At 47.2% G+C, this 22,969-nt stretch overlaps 1 protein-coding gene across 18 annotated transcripts in view; it reads right to left on the bottom strand.

Annotated features, from left to right (window-relative positions):
- Positions 1-22,969, bottom strand: part of GAPVD1 (GTPase activating protein and VPS9 domains 1) — a 486,206-nt gene that overhangs the window by 200,947 nt on the left and 262,290 nt on the right. For all 18 annotated transcript variants that reach the window (XM_085613786.1, XM_085613788.1, XM_085613789.1 and 15 more), the window contains one exon: positions 3,320-3,439. In XM_085613786.1, the coding sequence (XP_085469912.1) occupies positions 3,320-3,439 (120 nt within the window). The remainder of the gene's footprint in view (positions 1-3,319; positions 3,440-22,969) is intronic.

Raw genomic sequence — 22,969 nt, 5'->3', positions numbered from 1 at the left:
ATGACATCTGAACCAGTTTAGTCTGGCCCACTAATGCAATCACTGGAAAGAACCCGATTCAGGCATTGATTTCTGGAAAAGGCATTTGGCGAAGGTCTTTGCAAAGCCCTTCCACTCTGTGAATGTTATTGTTAAATTGATCCCAGTCTGATTAAGTGTAGACCGTTTCATAATGTGATCTTTATGAATAAGCTCTGTATTTTCGCTGACCTGGAGCTCATGAGTATAATGCATGCTGGGTTGAAGTTAAATGCGTCGGACGAGAGAGTGGGCGTGGCTCGTCATGGACAGCTTGCTACATGCCTGGTGGTGGTGTTCAACAATTTAAACAGGTTTAACACCAAGGTCAGAATAACCGATAAGGGATATAATGTTTAATATCACACTACCTTAAGGCATAACAGCTTCAAGGAAGGAAGAAGAATCAATTAAAACACAAATTTCCACACAGCGTGTCTAAACTGCTACCAAGCAGTGCTTAGACCACTAGGATTGGCAAAACATGCAAGTGTGTCTGCCAACAAGGGAAAAGTAAAGGAGGCTTGCAATAACGCTGGCACCTCATTGGAACGAACGATTGGGAACGTATGAGTCTGCAGGGTGCTCAAGACAGGCATCATTTGAAATGTTTTCTTCTTAGTCAAGTTGCATATATATGGGCTCTGGTGAAAAGACATTGGCCACCGAAAGCAGTACTTGGTCCAGGGGCCACAGCAGGACGAAGATTCAAGAGGAGGAACTGACCAATAGGAAGCAAGGAAAAGAAAGCGACGTGGGAGGTAGCTAATGTTAAGAAAAGGTAAGTAATGGGGGGGCTACAAGTCCCTTCTAAGATTTTATTTTTTTAAATAAAAGATTTCGCAAGCACAGCGCATGCGCTGCACAGGTGAAACCTGAAAAAGGACCTGCGCCAATGGAATATCGTAGGCCCCTTATATCTCTAGTGACATCACCAGGATTACAGTTGCTTATATCGACAGGGAGTCTGTGCCCTCTGCTGGTGTGGATGAGTAAATTGCAGAAATGATTCCGGGTCCAGGCTGCTGTGAGGTGATGTTCACAAGATGAGAGGCAGAAGTATCCATCAGAAATGTCTGTTCAGTGGAGACTCTGACCTAATCATAAACTACCCAGTAAAAGACAGTATTCAAATTAAACTGATTTGAGATACCAGCGGAGCCGCTTATAATGCTTGCTAGAGAGCCAGGAGGGCATCAAATTGTTCCTATGCTCAGTCATTAAGGGAGTAATCTCCCTCACCTTGTTTTGGGAAAGAATGCCTGGTTGGTAGGAACAGATCGAGCATTGGAGCTCAGCATCTTAACTTTAGTCTCAGAGTGAAGTCTAGATACCGATGCCGTAAAAAAACCCATGCAGTCTTTTTTAACCATAACTTTAATTTCCATTCATGTGTTATAATATGACAATGACGTATGCTTGAGTTCACTGCTTAACTTACAGTAGCTATCCATTAAAGAGCCATGCTGAGGACGTGACCCACTCCCACCTGCACCACTGAAGAAAATGCAATGCTTTCATAAAGATCTCCTATGCAGAAGTCTGGCTTTGAGATTAACTTTACATCCTTTAACAAAGAGTCAGTTTTCTTAAGTTCACGAATATTTAAATTGAGTGCTTTTCCAAAAGGGAATCTCACCACTGTCCTGATCAAGATGACACCAGAGTTCCATCACCCAATTCTTTGAAGAACAACTACGGTCTAGGGTGTGGTGGCGAATGCTTCCAGCTGTCCAGTTCAGGACAAACTTGACAAGGTTCTCCTCCTTGGCTCTGCACTGGCTAGGAGCAGAGCAGAAGCCTTCCTCAGCAGTAAAGGACGACATTGACACCACCTCAGGACCCAGCCTGCCAGCCTTTCTGGGACCATGAAGCTGCTCAAAGACTGACCAAATACAGGTCAACAGCCAGAGTAGTAACTCAGCCAGGCTGGTAATACTCATCCAGCGCCTACAACTCTGTGGGCATCTTATCTGCAGTAATCGTCTCCATCCGGTATGGTTTTAAGAAAATTGTCTTGCAAAAGCATGCCACAAACCTCTAAATCAGTCTTGCCTATTCTGGTCACCACCTGGTGACGCAAGCACCTGCAATTCATATACCATGTACCAGATCAAGATGTTTGTCAACAAAAGACATCTCCTATGGTGAATACCAATATCTCCTTCATGGTCTGTGGTGCAGCAGAAGCATTTGCGTGAAAGTAAATGTTAACCATAAGCAACAAAGAGTCAAAGAGCCTTCAGCCAGGCCACAAGAGAAACTTGTAAAATCTACAACTAATGATTATTATTGCTTGTATCTTGGTATCCAGTGTTAGGGAACAGAAAACATATCTGCAAACTGCAGGCAACACACACATCACTTTTAATGTCACCAGGAATGCAAACCCCAAACCTTCAGAGAAACTTTGCTTTAAGCGGCTTTAAACGAATGTTGAGGCAAAGTCTGCTAAATTTAAAGGTACTTTTCATGGAACAACTATAAGGACTATTCATCACCTGCCTCGCAATGTAGAAAGCATTATCGATGTTTGTAGAGTTTATGAATTCTTCCCTTACGGGTTATCATCATCTTGCTTCAGCTAGTAACTTTTAGTCATCAACTTAGCTATATTATTTTTTTATATTAAGCAATTTTATGAGGTAAACCTGCATGAGTTACAGACAATCATTAACTATTTAATTAATCACTGTTTCAAAAAGTCATTTAACATTTTTTTTTTTTTTTTTTTAAGGAGTGCAGTTAGTGGGACATTGATCTTTATTCATGGTTAAAACTGTGCTACACTTTGTCTGATACAAACCATTACACAACTGCCTACAACAGGCCTCATAGATCAAACACAGCTAGCATTGTGGAGTAAACTGAACTGGAGTCCTATCAATTTTGCCACACATTTGAGCTATGAGCCAGGAGAGAGACATGCTACACAACGCTTCAAACTGCAAAGTGTTCGGTACAACCAACCAGACCTACTGAAAAACTCGTCCAAGACACCAGGGCTGCAAAACTAGGATTAAATCCCAGAGGCTAAAACAATTACGTTAGATGCGGAGATCTGAAAACACATTTTGTAGAACTGTGATCTAACTAGTTTTGGAAAACTTGTGCTGGAGAACCAGGATCTTAACCTGGTTAAAGAGACATCTAACCCTGTGGGGTAACTGGAGGAAAATAAAAGATCTGCATCGAACCTAGGTTATTGAAACCTGGATTTATTCTTAGTTTGATACCTGTTATCAGGCATTTTAGTTTGAAAAGGTGAATTAATACAAAGGAAACTGTGGATTTATCTTACCATGAACAGTGTCTTCCATATCAGGACTGGTGACAGAATCTTTTCCTCCAAAGTCAGAGCTGCACTCAGATCGAAGGTCCTCTGTCTTATTGGGAATATCCTCAGAGGTTGCACTGATGCCTTGAAAAGGAGAGTGCATTATCAGAACATATATGCTACATTGTCCACACAGCTTCATAAACACATGCTGATAAAAAACAAATACTGATTGATAACTGAAAGGCCAAGATATTTTTCATTGAGTGGTTCTGGGTGAGGACAGCCAACTTTGAATCTTGTGGCATATTTGGTGTCACTGTGGACATGCAGTGAAAACAATCCGCCTCATTCATAGTATCTAATGTACAGCTTGAAATCCTGTTGCCCCCTGCACAATTTCTGATTAGGCAGTACATGGTTAGAAGAGTAATGGGAAGCCATGCACAACATGATCTCACCTCCCTCCCTCCCTCCACCAAACGACGCCATGTTAAACAAATATTAAAAATTATATATTGTGTGTCTGCCACATAATCCAACCACCCTCATGCAATCTTTCTCCTTTCCATAGAAATTAATAAAAACAGATGCCAGATAGCCTGCCCAAGAGCCCCATCATTCACTTCATTAAGCTACACCCTCATGGCCAAATATAAACAAAAATAAACCGGTGCACCCACACTATTCTTCCTCCATCCAAATATTTTAAAAAGTAAGATGTAGTAACTGGTGTCCTGAAACCTTTCAATGCCTCTCCCTCCCAAGTCTAAAGCGTGCTCTCTGCTCTTACAGACACAGAGAGGCAGTGCCATGCTCACAGTGGCTGTAGAGAGATGCAGAACACTGCAGCAACGGTTTCCCCAGTCAATGCAGATCTGAAGAGACCCGCGGCTGACAGGCGAGATGACTGATGGTGGTGGTGGTGGTGGAGCGCCACACCTATTCCTCCTTTAAGCCTTTGGGGATCTGGTGAGGAAGTGGATAATCATTCAAAGTAGGGGTGTCAAGGCTCAGTGTTTCACTGCTCTGGCATTACTGTACTGAAACCCAGGTTTAAGCTAATGGCTTCCTGTGGAAGCGGCACTTGAAAATATTCTTCACACCTCATACATCTTCAAAGACATGTTAATGTGCTATGAAGCACTGTCAGCTTCTCAAAGCACTAGACTTGAAAACAAAGACGCTCTAAAGGTCCATAAACCATGAAAAGTATGAGCAGGCTAGTGAATAGTTGTTATTCACCTGTAATTCACGATTTAAACAAAACACTAGCCTTGGGTATATTTGTTGTCTCTTTCTTGACATGCCTCATTATTTTTGACTGCATCTGTACAATGGGAGCTAAAGTAACAGGGTGGATTTTTAATTACAGAATTAAATTTCCTTAAAATTAAGTACACGTTAGCGGAGTCTAGACATAATCCAACCATTTTGGTTTGCTGGAGCTGGCCCCTGTGCTTCTGCTATGGCTCGGAATGTCCGGTTGTCCCAGACTTTTCCGATCACGTGCCACATCTGTGTGGGCAAGGTAAGGGTGTACGAACGCAGACACTGACATCCGGGGTAGAGGTTTTTGCTGAAGGAGGTCGAGGCCGAACAAAGATGGCGTTTCATTGCTGTGATACTCGAGTTCTGTGAACTTGTTTAGGCCTGATGCACTTTGAATAACAGTCCTCTTATCGTCTCGTCTTGCTTGTGACACCTTCATAAACGAAAGTTTTGGAAATACATACGAGATCCTGGCAAACGTACCTTGGCTTAACCGCATTGCTTCGTGGTACATACAGTCTTCTTTTTTACACTACCGCTGTAAGCCTGCATGGCTCCAGCCGCAATATGGTTTGGAGGTATAAAGATAGGCAAGACATGACCGCTGCAGATAAGAGAATTTAGGGCTCCTGGGTAGATACTGTTTAATTAAAATGTTGAAGCAGGTTCTGATTCTCATAAAGGAGATCAGTATTTAAACCAAAGTGAGTAACCGTTATGAGCATGCTACACTATACATTAGAAATCTGCCTGCTTTGGGTAAAGGGAGGCAGGTACCCCGTAGGGTTGTGAAGAGCAAAGCCAGTGTTAGTCCCGATGAATGGCAGCCAGTACTCACACGTTAGTTTAACAAATCCCAAAATAATTTTACCACATGGAAAAAAACGTGACAGTAAAAGTATTTTGAATTATTGTATTGGTTTCAAATTGGTAGAAGTTTGAGGAATCTGCTCCAGAGACCTTTGTTTATCCAGCACATCTTGGTATAATACAGATAGGAAGGTCAGGTGCTAAATGCAAAAAACAAAAGTTGTAAATCCTTCCCTTTTCTATCCCTCCACCATCCTTTTCAATCCAAATAACAGACTAACATGTCCACCACTAAAATTAATTTAATATTTCACTATACTGATTCACCACTAATCCTTTATGGGTTCCGAAGTTGCGTGCTACTCGCCCGAAAAAGCACCGCAACACCTAATCAGTGGTAGCAAGCGCTATATAAATGCAAACATTTTTCCCTCTTCTATCCCTCAACTATCCTTCTCAATCCAAATAACTAACATACCCACCACGCAAATTAGTTACATATTTCACTATACTAATTCACCACTAATCCTTTAAGGACTCTGGTGTAGCGTGCTACTCGCCAAGAAAGCGCTTCGACGCATCGTAAGGGGTAGGAAGCACTATATAAATGCAATTACAATACATACTATTTAGAAAGCACGGTAACGGAAAAACCTCCTGTGAGAAAGTGGCTCTGTATATACTGTTCCCTAATAGGTACAGGGTGTACAGAGTCCACAGTCCCCCAGAGGCTGATAGAGGTCAAAGTTAGGTATGACCTTACTCTCAAAAAGTGGTAGCTTGGTCGAGCAGTAAGGCAGTACCAGAGGACAGTGTAAAGCATTTATTGTACACACTCAGTCAGCAAATGGTTTCACACACTCAATAACTGAACTCTAGGCCAATGATTTGTATATATAAAATATATGCTTGTTTTATTTTTAGAACCACAAAGGGGGTAAAAATATACTTTCTCAGAATGAGAGGTTGAATATAAATACTTTTGTTTCAAGCAATAAATTTGTGTAAACAGTCACAGTTGGTTGCAATAAACAATCCTATTTCCTAAACATACAATGCATTGAGCTCAATGGTAAATTCAGGTTATTTGTGATAAATTACTTTTTAGATTACTTTTGGAATTCCAGGTCTGGATCCTAGAACCAGCCTGGGGTCAGTATTCAGAATTAAGTGATGAAAGTCGACTTAATAACTGTAATGATTTTTAAATAATATTTAGCTATTTCAAAAGTTAGCACTTAGAAAATATTTCACAGAAAACATTCAATGGATCTCTATGGCAAGAAATTCAAATTGCAGGTAGAGTACTTTATCGTTACTTTAGTAATCCAGGACTGGGTGCCTAGACCCAGGACTGGGGTCCTTATCAAAAACAGGTAAGTAATTTCGTTTGCAGAAATGGTACGATTTTAAAAGAATATTTCAAATTTGCAAAAGTAGACACTTAGAAGAAATTTCACAGAAAAGCAGACAATGGTTTCCTATGGGAGAAAAATGAGTTAGAAGTAAGTATAGTTGTGAACACTTTTCAGAGTCAGGGCTGGGCACCAAGATCCAGCACTGGGAGCTCACCTAGGAGCAGGTGAGTAAATTCGTTTTTGTCACTTGGCTGATTTTTGGTGAATTTTTGCAGTTTTGAAAAGTTCACACTTAAAAGATTTTTGAAGAAAAAGCCAGTCAATGTTACCCTATGAGGAAAATGAAGTTAGCGGTTTAAGGGTAAGTACTCGACTGGTAATGTTGAATTTCCGGCCATGGACTCAGGGGTCCCCCAGTGTCACGTAGGTACAGTTGGTTCACCCTCAGCGGTTTCAGGACGGCCGGGTGCAGAGAGAGTTGGGCCCAATGTTATCCTATGAGGGATAGGGGGGCCTTGGTTGGTGGCTGCTGTCTGGCAAGCCACGCGGCTGTGGGAGCTGGGCTCCTGGTCACTTACTCAGGGCAAGTGGGGAAGTAGGTTAGTGTAGAGAGGGCACTGCCAGGGCCACTCGGGCGGCTGGGTGCAGGGTGCTTTTGAGCCTTAGGGCGCTCAATGGAAATCAATGGGAATGTTCCGGTTTGGAAAGAGGCTGCAGGCTCGGGGACGAGGATGTTTCAGGTGCCACCACCACTTCGAGAGGTAAGTTGGGTGGTTGTAGGTTAGGTGGGTACCCCGGGATTGAGCACAGGGGGTCGCAGGGCGCCGGGTGCAGGGGTGCCTTTTGACGTCGGGAATCTTACCCTCTGGTTGATCGCGGCTGGGGTGGCACTTGGTTCTGAGGCTGCAGGCTTCTTCCTGGATGTCGAGGGGGGTCCTTGGGTGCCGGACTCTGGGTCACAGTCGCCGTGGGGTCGTCCTCTGGGTCTTTGTCCACTCCGGCACTGGCCAGGCTTGGCTGGTGCAGAGTGTGTTGGGTCCGCGGTCCCGGGCTGGTGCCAGGGATAGCAAGTAGGTTTCCTGAGTAGAGCCTCTACTCGTGGGAGTCCCAGGGGCTTAGAGCTAAAAAGGTAGCCAGGTCCTCCGGGGTTGGTGAGGTTGCTGGCCACGTGGGATGCCGCGCTGGTGCAGGTTCGAGAGTCGACAGGCCGGTAGGGCTGGGGCCAAAGCAGTTGGTGTCTTCTTCTCTTTTTAGCAGCTGCAGGGCAGGTCTTTGTTCTTCTTGCTCTTCTTGTCGTTTTTCTATCTGGAATCTGAGGAAGGAAGGTTCAGGGGGCCCCTAAATACTAGATTTAGGGGCGTTACAGGTAGGTGAAGGCCAGGGACCAATGGGTCCTTGTCCTGGGGTGGGTACACCCCCTATCCTGCCTCTCTCCTGTGGGAGGGGGGCAGTAGCCTAATCCTGATAGGGTAGGGCCTCCCATCTTCAAGATGGCGAGAGCCCGGAGATGTGCTTCACCTCGCCTCCCCCACCTGAGGGGTGGGGTGGGCAGGCTGGCACATCCCCTGTCCTTGTATGGGGTTTCCGGCCAAGCTTCCCGCCAGAGAGGGGGGTTGCAGTGGCCTGGGGAAACTCCAACTGGCGGCATGCCTTTGAAGCTTCCCTCTGCTCATCCTGGGGGAGGAGATTTCTCACCTCACCCAGGATGTGCATTGTTGCAGGCCCGGGAGAGCAGGGGCTCTCCCACCCAGGGGTCCAGCAACGTGTCTGCTGTGTGGCAGCCTGGGCAGCCTCAGAGCAGACGTGGATTGCAAGTTAGCTGTAAGGGGGCATCTTCTAAGATGCCCTCTGGGGTGCTTAGTACATTAAATCCTACACTGGCATCAGTGTGGGTTCAATGTGCTGAGAAGTTTGATACCAAACTTCCCAGGCTTTAGTGTTGCCAATATGGTGCTGTGGAGCTCGTGTTTGACAAGCTCTCAGCACCATGTATTCTTAAATGACAGCACTGCACTTACAGTGCCCAGGAATGGACCCGGGTACTGTAGGGGCACAGGGCTCCTGCTCCTGTGCCCACACCATAGGCGTAATGCACCCAGCTAGAGGGGTGGCTGACATATGCCTTGGCAGTGTAGGTGATGGGCATGGTACACAGTGATGTGTGCCATGTCGACTCTTTGTTTTGTCCTGCACCCAGACACTCAGCCTGCAAGGGCAGTGTGTGTGTGTAAGGGTACAGGGTCTCTGAGGGTGGCACAATGAGTGCTGCAGCCCTTAGAGGCCTTCCCTGGTCACAAGGCCCTGGGTACCTAGGGTACCATTTACTAGGGGCTGACATGTGGCTAGGGTTTGCCAATTTGGAGTTTGTGTGGTTTAAGGAAGGAACATAGGCCCTGGGCACCTGATTGGCAGGAACCCAGGGTACACTCAATCGAAGTACATTCAGCAATTTAGCAAAAAGTGGGGGCATACCATGCAAGAAAGATGGCACTTTCTCACACAACCCCCCCCCAAACGAAAGGTGATGAGACTAACCTTGTCCTATGGAGTCTTCATTGTCTAAGTGGAAGAACCTGGAAAGTCCATCTGCATTGGCATGGGCAGTCCCTGGTCTGTGTTCCACTTCAAAGTCCATTCCCTGTAGGGAGATGGACCACCTCAGTAGTTTTGGATTTTCCCCTTTCATCTGCATTAGCCATCTGAGAGGTCTGTGGTCAGTTTGAACTAGGAAGTGAGTGCCAAACAAGTATGGCCTCAGCTTCTTCAGGGACCAAACCACAGCAAAGGCCTCCCTCTCAATGGCACTCCAACGCTGCTCTCTAGGGAGTAGTCTTCTGCTCATAAAAGCAACAGGTTGGTCTTGGCCTTCATCATTGGTCTGGGATAGGACCGCTCCTATCCCTAGCTCAGAGGCATCAGTCTGCACTATGAACTGCTTGGCATAATCTGGAGCTTTTAGAATTGGTGCTGAGCACATTGCTTCTTTTAGGGTGTCAAAAGCCTTTTGACAACTAACTGTCCAGTTAACTTTCTTGGGCATTTTCTTGGAGGTGAGTTCTGTGAGGGGGGTCACAATGGACCCATACCCCTTCACAAACCTCCTGTAGTACCCAGTCAAGCCAAGGAATGCCCTGACTTGGGTCTGGGTTGTTGGAGCTATCCAGTCCATGATGGCCTGGATTTTGGGTTGTAAGGGCTGTACCTGGCCTCCACCTACAAGGTGGCCCAAGTACACCACAGTGCCCTGCCCTATCTGGCATTTGGATGCCTTGATAGTGAGACCTGCACTCTGCAGAGCCTCTAAAACCTTCCCAAGGTGGATCAGGTGATCCTGCCAGGTGGAGCTAAAGACAGCAATATCATCAAGATAAGCTGCACTAAAGGACTCCAACCCAGCCAGGACATGGTTCACCAACCTCTGGAAGGTGGCAGGGGCATTCTTTAACCCAAAGGGCATCACAGTAAACTGATAATGCCCATCAGGGGTGGAGAATGCTGTCTTTTCTTTTGCTCCTGGGGCCATGCCAATCTGCCAGTACCCTGCAGTTAAGTCAAAGGTACTGAGAAATTTGGCAGCCCCCAATTTGTCTATCAGTTCATCTGCTCTTGGGATAGGGTGAGCATCTGTCTTGGTGACAGAGTTGAGCCCTCTATAGTCCACACAGAACCTCATCTCTCTCTTTTCACCCTGTTGATGAGGTTTGGGGACCAGAACCACTGGGCTAGCCCAGGGGCTCTCTGAAGGCTCAATGACCCCTAACTCCAGCATCTTGCTGACCTCAGCTTTGATGCTTTCCTTGACCTGATCTGACTGTCGATAGATTTTGTTCTTGACAGGTGCACTGTCCCCAGTGTCCACATCATGGGTACACCAGCTTGTCAGACCAGGGGTCAGGGAAAAGAGGCTAGCATATTGTTGCAAGACTTGCTTGCAGTCAGTCTGCTGTTGGGCAGAGAGGGTGTCTGAGAAAATCACACCATCTACTGACCCATCTTTTGGGCTGTAGGATAGGAGGTCAGGGAGTGGCTCACTCTCTGCTTCCTGTTCTTCATCAGTCACCATCAGCATGGTGATGTCAGCCCTATCATTGTAGAGTTTAAGGCGGTTCACATGGATGACCCTTTTGGGTGTCCTGCTAGTGCCCAGGTCAACTAGATAGGTGACCTCACTCTTTCTCTCTAGGATAGGGTAAGGGCCACTCCATTTGTCTTGGAGAGCCCTTGGTACCACTGGCTCCAAAACCCACACCTGTTGCCCTGGTTGAAATTCAACCAGTGCAGCTTTTTGGTCATACCAGTGCTTCTGGAGCTCCTGGCTGGCCTCAAGGTTCTTGGATGCTTTTTCCATATACTCAGCCATTCTGGACCTTAGGCCAAGCACATAGTCCACTATGTCTTGTTTGGGTTCCTGCAGAGGCCTCTCCCAGCCCTCTTTTACAAGACATAGTGGTCCCCTTACAGGATGACCAAACAGAAGTTCAAAGGGTGAGAAACCTACTCCCTTCTGTGGCACTTCCCTGTAAGCGAAAAGCAAGCAAGGTAACAGGACATCCCACCTCCTTTTGAGTTTCTCAGGGAGTCCCATGATCATACCTTTCAATGTCTTGTTGAACCTCTCAACAAGGCCATTGGTTTGTGGGTGGTAGGGTGTAGTAAACTTGTACTGCACCCCACACTCTTTCCACATGTGTGTTAGGTAAGCAGACATGAAGTTGGAACCTCTGTCTGAAACCACCTCCTTAGGAAAACCCACCCTGGTGAAGACACCCAGGAGGGCCTTGGCTACTGCAGGAGCTGTAGTAGTCCTAAGTGGAACTGCTTCAGGGTACCTAGTAGCATGATCCACTACTACTAGAATGAATTTGTTCCCTGAGGCTGTGGGAGGTTCAAGTGGACCCACAATGTCCACACCTACCCTTTCAAAGGGGACCCCCACCACTGGTAGTGGAATGAGGGGGGCCTTTGGGTGGCCACCTGTCTTGCCACTGGCCTGACAGGTAACACAGGAGCTGACAAACTCCTTCACCTTTTGGTGCATCTGGGGCCAGTAAAAGTGACTCACTAACCTTTCCCAAGTTTTGGATTGCCCCAGATGGCCAGCTAGGGGGATTGCATGAGCCAAAGTTAGGAGGAACTCCCTGTACTTCTGTGGCACTACCACCCTCCTGGTGGCCCCAGGAGTGGGGTCTCTTGCCTCAGCATACAGTAATCCCTCTTCCCAATAAGCTCTGTGGGTACCACTGACATCTCCCCTGGCTTCTGAAGCAGCTTGTTGTCTCAGGCTTTCAAGAGTGGGACAGTCTCGCTGGCCCTGGCACAGCTCTTCCCTAGAGGGTCCCCCTGGGCCCAAGAGTTCAACCTGGTAAGGGTCAAGCTCCATGGACTCAGTTCCCTCAGGGGTATCTACATCCTCTCCAGGGGGAGAGGGGTTCTGAGTGTTTGGCTGTACAGAAGCTGGTCCCCCAGTCTCCTTGCCCTTCCTCTTGGTTGGTTGGGCCATTATTCCAGGCTCCAAACCTACTTTTTCACCCTTCCTCTTGCTCTGTGCTCTGGTTTGCACACACACCAATTCAGGGATGCCCAGCATGGCTGCATGGGCCTTTAACTCAACTTCAGCCCAGGCTGAGGTTTCCAGATCATTTCCAAGCAGGCATGCAGCTGGTAACTTTGGAGAGACCACTACCTGTTTCAGGCCAGTAACCCCCCCCCAGCCTAATGTTACCATGGCCATGGGATGACTAGTGGTGACACTGTCAGCGTTGGTGACTGGGTAAGACTTCCCAATCAAGTATTGCTCAGGGGAAACCAGTGTGTCTTTCACCATAGTGACACTGGCACCTGTATCCCTCAGAGCTTCTACCCTAGTTCCATTTACCCAGGGGTACTGTAAGTATTTCTTTAAGTTGGGGGGCCACACAGCCACAGTGGCAAACTCCACTTCTCCCAAGGAGACTAAACTTGCTTCAGTGTGTTCCCAGATTTGCTCAGGGTACACCTCTGATCCCATTTGTATACTTGCTGCCCCAGGAGTGGCTGTACTGGGTGCCTTAGGGGCTTTGTTTTGGGGGCAAGATACAGTTAGGTGTCCCTGCTTCTTACAGGTATTACACCAGGCCTTTAAGGGATCAAAGTTCTTCCCCGTATATGGTTGGGGCACATAGGGAGTAGTTTGGGTCCCACCCACCTGAACAGGTTTTTGGGGCCCTTTGGAAGACTCAGACTTTTTATCTTGGGGATTCTCACCACCTTTCCCCTGGGGAGGTTTTGTGACCACCTTCTTTTGGTCACCCCCAGTGGTTGTCTTGGTCACCCTAGTCTTGACCCAGTGGTCTGCCTTCTTTCCCAATTCTTGGGGAGAAATTAGACCTAGGTCTACCAAATGCTGATGCAACTTTTCATTTGTGCAGTTACTCAAAATATGTTCCTTCATGAATAAATTGTACAATCCAGTAAAATCCTGCACACCATGTCCAGCTAACCAACCATCCAGTGTCTTTACTGAGAAATCTACAAAATCAATCCAGGACTGGGTCTGGGTTTTGTGAGCCCCCCTGAATCTAATTCTATACTCCTCAGTGGTGAATCCAAATCCCTCAATCAGAGCTTTCTTCATGAGGTCATAGGATCCTGCTTCTGGCCCAGAGAGAGTCAGAAGCCTGTCCCTGCAGTTACCAGAGAACAGTTCCCACAGGAGTGCCCCCCAGAGAGGTTTCTTTACTTTCCTGATATCACAAGCCCTCTCAAAGGCTGTGAACCATTTGGTGATATCATCACCTTCCTCAAATTTAGGGACAATCCCTTTGGGGATTTTAAGGTCAGAAGTTTCCTCCCTATCCTTGTTTTTATTATTGCTGCCACCATTGATGGGTGCTAAACCCATCTCTCTCCTTTCCTTTTCTAGAGCCAGGAGCCTGGACTCTAGATCTATTCTTTTGGCCAGCCTCACAAGCCTGTCCTCTTCACTGGGGGGTCCCCCAGTGTTGTCTCTGGGACCAGAGCCACCTGTGTGGTCTCTAGGTGCCCAGATGCTATGTCTTGAGTTGGAGGGTATGGGTGCCATTTCCTCCCTAGGGAATAGTATGGGGAGGTTGCTATCCTCCTCCCCCGATTCCCTTTCCCCATCTGACTGGCTATCACCATGTTCAGATGGGTGGTCTTTAGCATACTCAGCCAGGAGCTCCTGGAGCCCTTGTTTGGTTGGATGCTGAACCATTTGTAAATTTTTGAGTTTACATAAGGACCTCAATTCCTTGAAAGACAAGTGTAAGTAAGGTGTGAGGTCGAGCTCCTCCACCAGGTCCATGTTATTATTATCACTAATAGCTGGGTTTGTTTGAGACATTCTAACCTGACAGTTCTAACCCTCTACCCTGACTATAGTGACTTTTATTTTTCTAAAATTCTAATGGGACTTAAGCAAGGCCCTAGCAAGACTTTTAGTAATTTTGGAAAAACCAATCAGAATTCTAAAGGCAATTTTTAAGAGTTCTGTCGTGTGATCAGATGGTAACCAAGTAGTCCAACAAATGCAAGTTTGTATCCCACCGCTGATCCACCAATGTGAGAAAGTGGCTCTGTATATACTGTTCCCTAATAGGTACAGGGTGTACAGAGTCCACAGTCCCCCAGAGGCTGATAGAGGTCAAAGTTAGGTATGACCTTACTCTCAAAAAGTGGTAGCTTGGTCGAGCAGTAAGGCAGTACCAGAGGACAGTGTAAAGCATTTATTGTACACACTCAGTCAGCAAATGGTTTCACACACTCAATAACTGAACTCTAGGCCAATGATTTGTATATATAAAATATATGCTTGTTTTATTTTTAGAACCACAAAGGGGGTAAAAATATACTTTCTCAGAATGAGAGGTTGAATATAAATACTTTTGTTTCAAGCAATAAATTTGTGTAAACAGTCACAGTTGGTTGCAATAAACAATCCTATTTCCTAAACATACAATGCATTGAGCTCAATGGTAAATTCAGGTTATTTGTGATAAATTACTTTTTAGATTACTTTTGGAATTCCAGGTCTGGATCCTAGAACCAGCCTGGGGTCAGTATTCAGAATTAAGTGATGAAAGTCGACTTAATAACTGTAATGATTTTTAAATAATATTTAGCTATTTCAAAAGTTAGCACTTAGAAAATATTTCACAGAAAACATTCAATGGATCTCTATGGCAAGAAATTCAAATTGCAGGTAGAGTACTTTATCGTTACTTTAGTAATCCAGGACTGGGTGCCTAGACCCAGGACTGGGGTCCTTATCAAAAACAGGTAAGTAATTTCGTTTGCAGAAATGGTACGATTTTAAAAGAATATTTCAAATTTGCAAAAGTAGACACTTAGAAGAAATTTCACAGAAAAGCAGACAATGGTTTCCTATGGGAGAAAAATGAGTTAGAAGTAAGTATAGTTGTGAACACTTTTCAGAGTCAGGGCTGGGCACCAAGATCCAGCACTGGGAGCTCACCTAGGAGCAGGTGAGTAAATTCGTTTTTGTCACTTGGCTGATTTTTGGTGAATTTTTGCAGTTTTGAAAAAGTTCACACTTAGAAGATTTTTGAAGAAAAAGCCAGTCAATGTTACCCTATGAGGAAAATGAAGTTAGCGGTTTAAGGGTAAGTACTCGACTGGTAATGTTGAAATTCCGGGCATGGACTCAGGGGTCCCCCAGTGTCAGGTAGGTACAGTTGGTTCACCCTCAGCGGTTTCAGGACGGCCGGGTGCAGAGAGAGTTGGGCCCAATGTTATCCTATGAGGGATAGGGGGGCCTTGGTTGGTGGCTGCTGTCTGGCAAGCCACGCGGCTGTGGGAGCTGGGCTCCTGGTCACTTACTCAGGGCAAGTGGGGAAGTAGGTTAGTGTAGAGAGGGCACTGCCAGGGCCACTCGGGCGGCTGGGTGCAGGGTGCTTTTGAGCCTTAGGGCGCTCAATGGAAATCAATGGGAATGTTCCGGTTTGGAAAGAGGCTGCAGGCTCGGGGACGAGGATGTTTCAGGTGCCACCACCACTTCGAGAGGTAAGTTGGGTAGTTGTAGGTTAGGTGGGTACCCCGGGATTGGGCACAGGGGGTCGCAGGGCGCCGGGTGCAGGGGTGCCTTTTGACGTCGGGAATCTTACCCTCTGGTTGATCGCGGCTGGGGTGGCACTTGGTTCTGAGGCTGCAGGCTTCTTCCGGGATGTCGAGGGGGGTCCTTGGGTGGCGGACTCTGGGTCACAGTCGCCGTGGGGTCGTCCTCTGGGTCTTTGTCCACTCCGGCACTGGCCAGGCTTGGCTGGTGCAGAGTGTGTTGGGTCCGCGGTCCCGGGCTGGTGCCAGGGATAGCAAGTAGGTTTCCTGAGTAGAGCCTCTACTCGTGGGAGTCCCAGGGGCTTAGAGCTAAAAAGGTAGCCAGGTCCTCCGGGGTTGGTGAGGTTGCTGGCCACGTGGGATGCCGCGCTGGTGCAGGTTCGAGAGTCGACAGGCCGGTAGGGCTGGGGCCAAAGCAGTTGGTGTCTTCTTCTCTTTTTAGCAGCTGCAGGGCAGGTCTTTGTTCTTCTTGCTCTTCTTGTCGTTTTTCTATCTGGAATCTGAGGAAGGAAGGTTCAGGGGGCCCCTAAATACTAGATTTAGGGGCGTTACAGGTAGGTGAAGGCCAGGGACCAATGGGTCCTTGTCCTGGGGTGGGTACACCCCCTATCCTGCCTCTCTCCTGTGGGAGGGGGGCAGTAGCCTAATCCTGATAGGGTAGGGCCTCCCATCTTCAAGATGGCGAGAGCCCGGAGATGTGCTTCACCTCGCCTCCCCCACCTGAGGGGTGGGGTGGGCAGGCTGGCACATCCCCTGTCCTTGTATGGGGTTTCCGGCCAAGCTTCCCGCCAGAGAGGGGGGTTGCAGTGGCCTGGGGAAACTCCAACTGGCGGCATGCCTTTGAAGCTTCCCTCTGCTCATCCTGGGGGAGGAGATTTCTCACCTCACCCAGGATGTGCATTGTTGCAGGCCCGGGAGAGCAGGGGCTCTCCCACCCAGGGGTCCAGCAACGTGTCTGCTGTGTGGCAGCCTGGGCAGCCTCAGAGCAGACGTGGATTGCAAGTTAGCTGTAAGGGGGCATCTTCTAAGATGCCCTCTGGGGTGCTTAGTACATTAAATCCTACACTGGCATCAGTGTGGGTTCAATGTGCTGAGAAGTTTGATACCAAACTTCCCAGGCTTTAGTGTTGCCAATATGGTGCTGTGGAGCTCGTGTTTGACAAGCTCTCAGCACCATGTATTCTTAAATGACAGCACTGCACTTACAGTGCCCAGGAATGGACCCGGGTACTGTAGGGGCACAGGGCTCCTGCTCCTGTGCCCACACCATAGGCGTAATGCACCCAGCTAGAGGGGTGGCTGACATATGCCTTGGCAGTGTAGGTGATGGGCATGGTACACAGTGATGTGTGCCATGTCGACTCTTTGTTTTGTCCTGCACCCAGACACTCAGCCTGCAAGGGCAGTGTGTGTGTGTAAGGGTACAGGGTCTCTGAGGGTGGCACAATGAGTGCTGCAGCCCTTAGAGGCCTTCCCTGGTCACAAGGCCCTGGGTACCTAGGGTACCATTTACTAGGGGCTGACATGTGGCTAGGGTTTGCCAATTTGGAGTTTGTGTGGTTTAAGGAAGGAACATAGGCCCTGGGCACCTGATTGGCAGGAACCCAGGGTACACTCAATCGAAGTACATTCAGCAATTTAGCAAAAAGTGGGGGCATACCATGCAAGAAAGATGGCACTTTCTCACACAACCCCCCCCCAAACGAAAGGTGATGAGACTAACCTTGTCCTATGGAGTCTTCATTGTCTAAGTGGAAGAACCTGGAAAGTCCATCTGCATTGGCATGGGCAGTCCCTGGTCTGTGTTCCACTTCAAAGTCCATTCCCTGTAGGGAGATGGACCACCTCAGTAGTTTTGGATTTTCCCCTTTCATCTGCATTAGCCATCTGAGAGGTCTGTGGTCAGTTTGAACTAGGAAGTGAGTGCCAAACAAGTATGGCCTCAGCTTCTTCAGGGACCAAACCACAGCAAAGGCCTCCCTCTCAATGGCACTCCAACGCTGCTCTCTAGGGAGTAGTCTTCTGCTCATAAAAGCAACAGGTTGGTCTTGGCCTTCATCATTGGTCTGGGATAGGACCGCTCCTATCCCTAGCTCAGAGGCATCACTCTGCACTATGAACTGCTTGGCATAATCTGGAGCTTTTAGAATTGGTGCTGAGCACATTGCTTCTTTTAGGGTGTCAAAAGCCTTTTGACAACTAACTGTCCAGTTAACTTTCTTGGGCATTTTCTTGGAGGTGAGTTCTGTGAGGGGGGTCACAATGGACCCATACCCCTTCACAAACCTCCTGTAGTACCCAGTCAAGCCAAGGAATGCCCTGACTTGGGTCTGGGTTGTTGGAGCTATCCAGTCCATGATGGCCTGGATTTTGGGTTGTAAGGGCTGTACCTGGCCTCCACCTACAAGGTGGCCCAAGTACACCACAGTGCCCTGCCCTATCTGGCATTTGGATGCCTTGATAGTGAGACCTGCACTCTGCAGAGCCTCTAAAACCTTCCCCAAGGTGGATCAGGTGATCCTGCCAGGTGGAGCTAAAGACAGCAATATCATCAAGATAAGCTGCACTAAAGGACTCCAACCCAGCCAGGACATGGTTCACCAACCTCTGGAAGGTGGCAGGGGCATTCTTTAACCCAAAGGGCATCACAGTAAACTGATAATGCCCATCAGGGGTGGAGAATGCTGTCTTTTCTTTTGCTCCTGGGGCCATGCCAATCTGCCAGTACCCTGCAGTTAAGTCAAAGGTACTGAGAAATTTGGCAGCCCCCAATTTGTCTATCAGTTCATCTGCTCTTGGGATAGGGTGAGCATCTGTCTTGGTGACAGAGTTGAGCCCTCTATAGTCCACACAGAACCTCATCTCTCTCTTTTCACCCTGTTGATGAGGTTTGGGGACCAGAACCACTGGGCTAGCCCAGGGGCTCTCTGAAGGCTCAATGACCCCTAACTCCAGCATCTTGCTGACCTCAGCTTTGATGCTTTCCTTGACCTGATCTGACTGTCGATAGATTTTGTTCTTGACAGGTGCACTGTCCCCAGTGTCCACATCATGGGTACACCAGCTTGTCAGACCAGGGGTCAGGGAAAAGAGGCTAGCATATTGTTGCAAGACTTGCTTGCAGTCAGTCTGCTGTTGGGCAGAGAGGGTGTCTGAGAAAATCACACCATCTACTGACCCATCTTTTGGGCTGTAGGATAGGAGGTCAGGGAGTGGCTCACTCTCTGCTTCCTGTTCTTCATCAGTCACCATCAGCATGGTGATGTCAGCCCTATCATTGTAGAGTTTAAGGCGGTTCACATGGATGACCCTTTTGGGTGTCCTGCTAGTGCCCAGGTCAACTAGATAGGTGACCTCACTCTTTCTCTCTAGGATAGGGTAAGGGCCACTCCATTTGTCTTGGAGAGCCCTTGGTACCACTGGCTCCAAAACCCACACCTGTTGCCCTGGTTGAAATTCAACCAGTGCAGCTTTTTGGTCATACCAGTGCTTCTGGAGCTCCTGGCTGGCCTCAAGGTTCTTGGATGCTTTTTCCATATACTCAGCCATTCTGGACCTTAGGCCAAGCACATAGTCCACTATGTCTTGTTTGGGTTCCTGCAGAGGCCTCTCCCAGCCCTCTTTTACAAGACATAGTGGTCCCCTTACAGGATGACCAAACAGAAGTTCAAAGGGTGAGAAACCTACTCCCTTCTGTGGCACTTCCCTGTAAGCGAAAAGCAAGCAAGGTAACAGGACATCCCACCTCCTTTTGAGTTTCTCAGGGAGTCCCATGATCATACCTTTCAATGTCTTGTTGAACCTCTCAACAAGGCCATTGGTTTGTGGGTGGTAGGGTGTAGTAAACTTGTACTGCACCCCACACTCTTTCCACATGTGTGTTAGGTAAGCAGACATGAAGTTGGAACCTCTGCCTCAGCATACAGTAATCCCTCTTCCCAATAAGCTCTGTGGGTACCACTGACATCTCCCCTGGCTGCTGAAGCAGCTTGTTGTCTCAGGCTTTCAAGAGTGGGACAGTCTCGCTGGCCCTGGCACAGCTCTTCCCTAGAGGGTCCCCCTGGGCCCAAGAGTTCAACCTGGTAAGGGTCAAGCTCCATGGACTCAGTTCCCTCAGGGGTATCTACATCCTCTCCAGGGGGAGAGGGGTTCTGAGTGTTTGGCTGTACAGAAGCTGGTCCCCCAGTCTCCTTGCCCTTCCTCTTGGTTGGTTGGGCCATTATTCCAGGCTCCAAAACTACTTTTTCACCCTTCCTCTTGCTCTGTGCTCTGGTTTGCACACACACCAATTCAGGGATGCCCAGCATGGCTGCATGGGCCTTTAACTCAACTTCAGCCCAGGCTGAGGTTTCCAGATCATTTCCAAGCAGGCATGCAGCTGGTAACTTTGGAGAGACCACTACCTGTTTCAGGCCAGTAACCCCCCCCCAGCCTAATGTTACCATGGCCATGGGATGACTAGTGGTGACACTGTCAGCGTTGGTGACTGGGTAAGACTTCCCAATCAAGTATTGCTCAGGGGAAACCAGTGTGTCTTTCACCATAGTGACACTGGCACCTGTATCCCTCAGAGCTTCTACCCTAGTTCCATTTACCCAGGGGTACTGTAAGTATTTCTTTAAGTTGGGGGGCCACACAGCCACAGTGGCAAACTCCACTTCTCCCAAGGAGACTAAACTTGCTTCAGTGTGTTCCCAGATTTGCTCAGGGTACACCTCTGATCCCATTTGTATACTTGCTGCCCCAGGAGTGGCTGTACTGGGTGCCTTAGGGGCTTTGTTTTGGGGGCAAGATACAGTTAGGTGTCCCTGCTTCTTACAGGTATTACACCAGGCCTTTAAGGGATCAAAGTTCTTCCCCCTATATGGTTGGGGCACATAGGGAGTAGTTTGGGTCCCACCCACCTGAACAGGTTTTTGGGGCCCTTTGGAAGACTCAGACTTTTTATCTTGGGGATTCTCACCACCTTTCCCCTGGGGAGGTTTTGTGACCACCTTCTTTTGGTCACCCCCAGTGGTTGTCTTGGTCACCCTAGTCTTGACCCAGTGGTCTGCCTTCTTTCCCAATTCTTGGGGAGAAATTAGACCTAGGTCTACCAAATGCTGATGCAACTTTTCATTTGTGCAGTTACTCAAAATATGTTCCTTCATGAATAAATTGTACAATCCAGTAAAATCCTGCACACCATGTCCAGCTAACCAACCATCCAGTGTCTTTACTGAGAAATCTACAAAATCAATCCAGGACTGGGTCTGGGTTTTGTGAGCCCCCCTGAATCTAATTCTATACTCCTCAGTGGTGAATCCAAATCCCTCAATCAGAGCTTTCTTCATGAGGTCATAGGATCCTGCTTCTGGCCCAGAGAGAGTCAGAAGCCTGTCCCTGCAGTTACCAGAGAACAGTTCCCACAGGAGTGCCCCCCAGAGAGGTTTCTTTACTTTCCTGATATCACAAGCCCTCTCAAAGGCTGTGAACCATTTGGTGATATCATCACCTTCCTCAAATTTAGGGACAATCCCTTTGGGGATTTTAAGGTCAGAAGTTTCCTCCCTATCCTTGTTTTTATTATTGCTGCCACCATTGATGGGTGCTAAACCCATCTCTCTCCTTTCCTTTTCTAGAGCCAGGAGCCTGGACTCTAGATCTATTCTTTTGGCCAGCCTCACAAGCCTGTCCTCTTCACTGGGGGGTCCCCCAGTGTTGTCTCTGGGACCAGAGCCACCTGTGTGGTCTCTAGGTGCCCAGATGCTATGTCTTGAGTTGGAGGGTATGGGTGCCATTTCCTCCCTAGGGAATAGTATGGGGAGGTTGCTATCCTCCTCCCCCGATTCCCTTTCCCCATCTGACTGGCTATCACCATGTTCAGATGGGTGGTCTTTAGCATACTCAGCCAGGAGCTCCTGGAGCCCTTGTTTGGTTGGATGCTGAACCATTTGTAAATTTTTGAGTTTACATAAGGACCTCAATTCCTTGAAAGACAAGTGTAAGTAAGGTGTGAGGTCGAGCTCCTCCACCAGGTCCATGTTATTATTATCACTAATAGCTGGGTTTGTTTGAGACATTCTAACCTGACAGTTCTAACCCTCTACCCTGACTATAGTGACTTTTATTTTTCTAAAATTCTAATGGGACTTAAGCAAGGCCCTAGCAAGACTTTTAGTAATTTTGGAAAAACCAATCAGAATTCTAAAGGCAATTTTTAAGAGTTCTGTCGTGTGATCAGATGGTAACCAAGTAGTCCAACAAATGCAAGTTTGTATCCCACCGCTGATCCACCAATGTGAGAAAGTGGCTCTGTATATACTGTTCCCTAATAGGTACAGGGTGTACAGAGTCCACAGTCCCCCAGAGGCTGATAGAGGTCAAAGTTAGGTATGACCTTACTCTCAAAAAGTGGTAGCTTGGTCGAGCAGTAAGGCAGTACCAGAGGACAGTGTAAAGCATTTATTGTACACACTCAGTCAGCAAATGGTTTCACACACTCAATAACTGAACTCTAGGCCAATGATTTGTATATATAAAATATATGCTTGTTTTATTTTTAGAACCACAAAGGGGGTAAAAATATACTTTCTCAGAATGAGAGGTTGAATATAAATACTTTTGTTTCAAGCAATAAATTTGTGTAAACAGTCACAGTTGGTTGCAATAAACAATCCTATTTCCTAAACATACAATGCATTGAGCTCAATGGTAAATTCAGGTTATTTGTGATAAATTACTTTTTAGATTACTTTTGGAATTCCAGGTCTGGATCCTAGAACCAGCCTGGGGTCAGTATTCAGAATTAAGTGATGAAAGTCGACTTAATAACTGTAATGATTTTTAAATAATATTTAGCTATTTCAAAAGTTAGCACTTAGAAAATATTTCACAGAAAACATTCAATGGATCTCTATGGCAAGAAATTCAAATTGCAGGTAGAGTACTTTATCGTTACTTTAGTAATCCAGGACTGGGTGCCTAGACCCAGGACTGGGGTCCTTATCAAAAACAGGTAAGTAATTTCGTTTGCAGAAATGGTACGATTTTAAAAGAATATTTCAAATTTGCAAAAGTAGACACTTAGAAGAAATTTCACAGAAAAGCAGAGAATGGTTTCCTATGGGAGAAAAATGAGTTAGAAGTAAGTATAGTTGTGAACACTTTTCAGAGTCAGGGC

The sequence above is a fragment of the Triturus cristatus genome, chromosome 1_2 (assembly GCF_964204655.1).
Source record: "Triturus cristatus chromosome 1_2, aTriCri1.1, whole genome shotgun sequence".
NCBI classification, from domain to species: domain Eukaryota; kingdom Metazoa; phylum Chordata; class Amphibia; order Caudata; family Salamandridae; genus Triturus; species Triturus cristatus.
The sequence above is the reverse complement of the archived record's forward strand: the minus strand, read 5'-3'. Positions and strand labels throughout refer to the sequence as shown.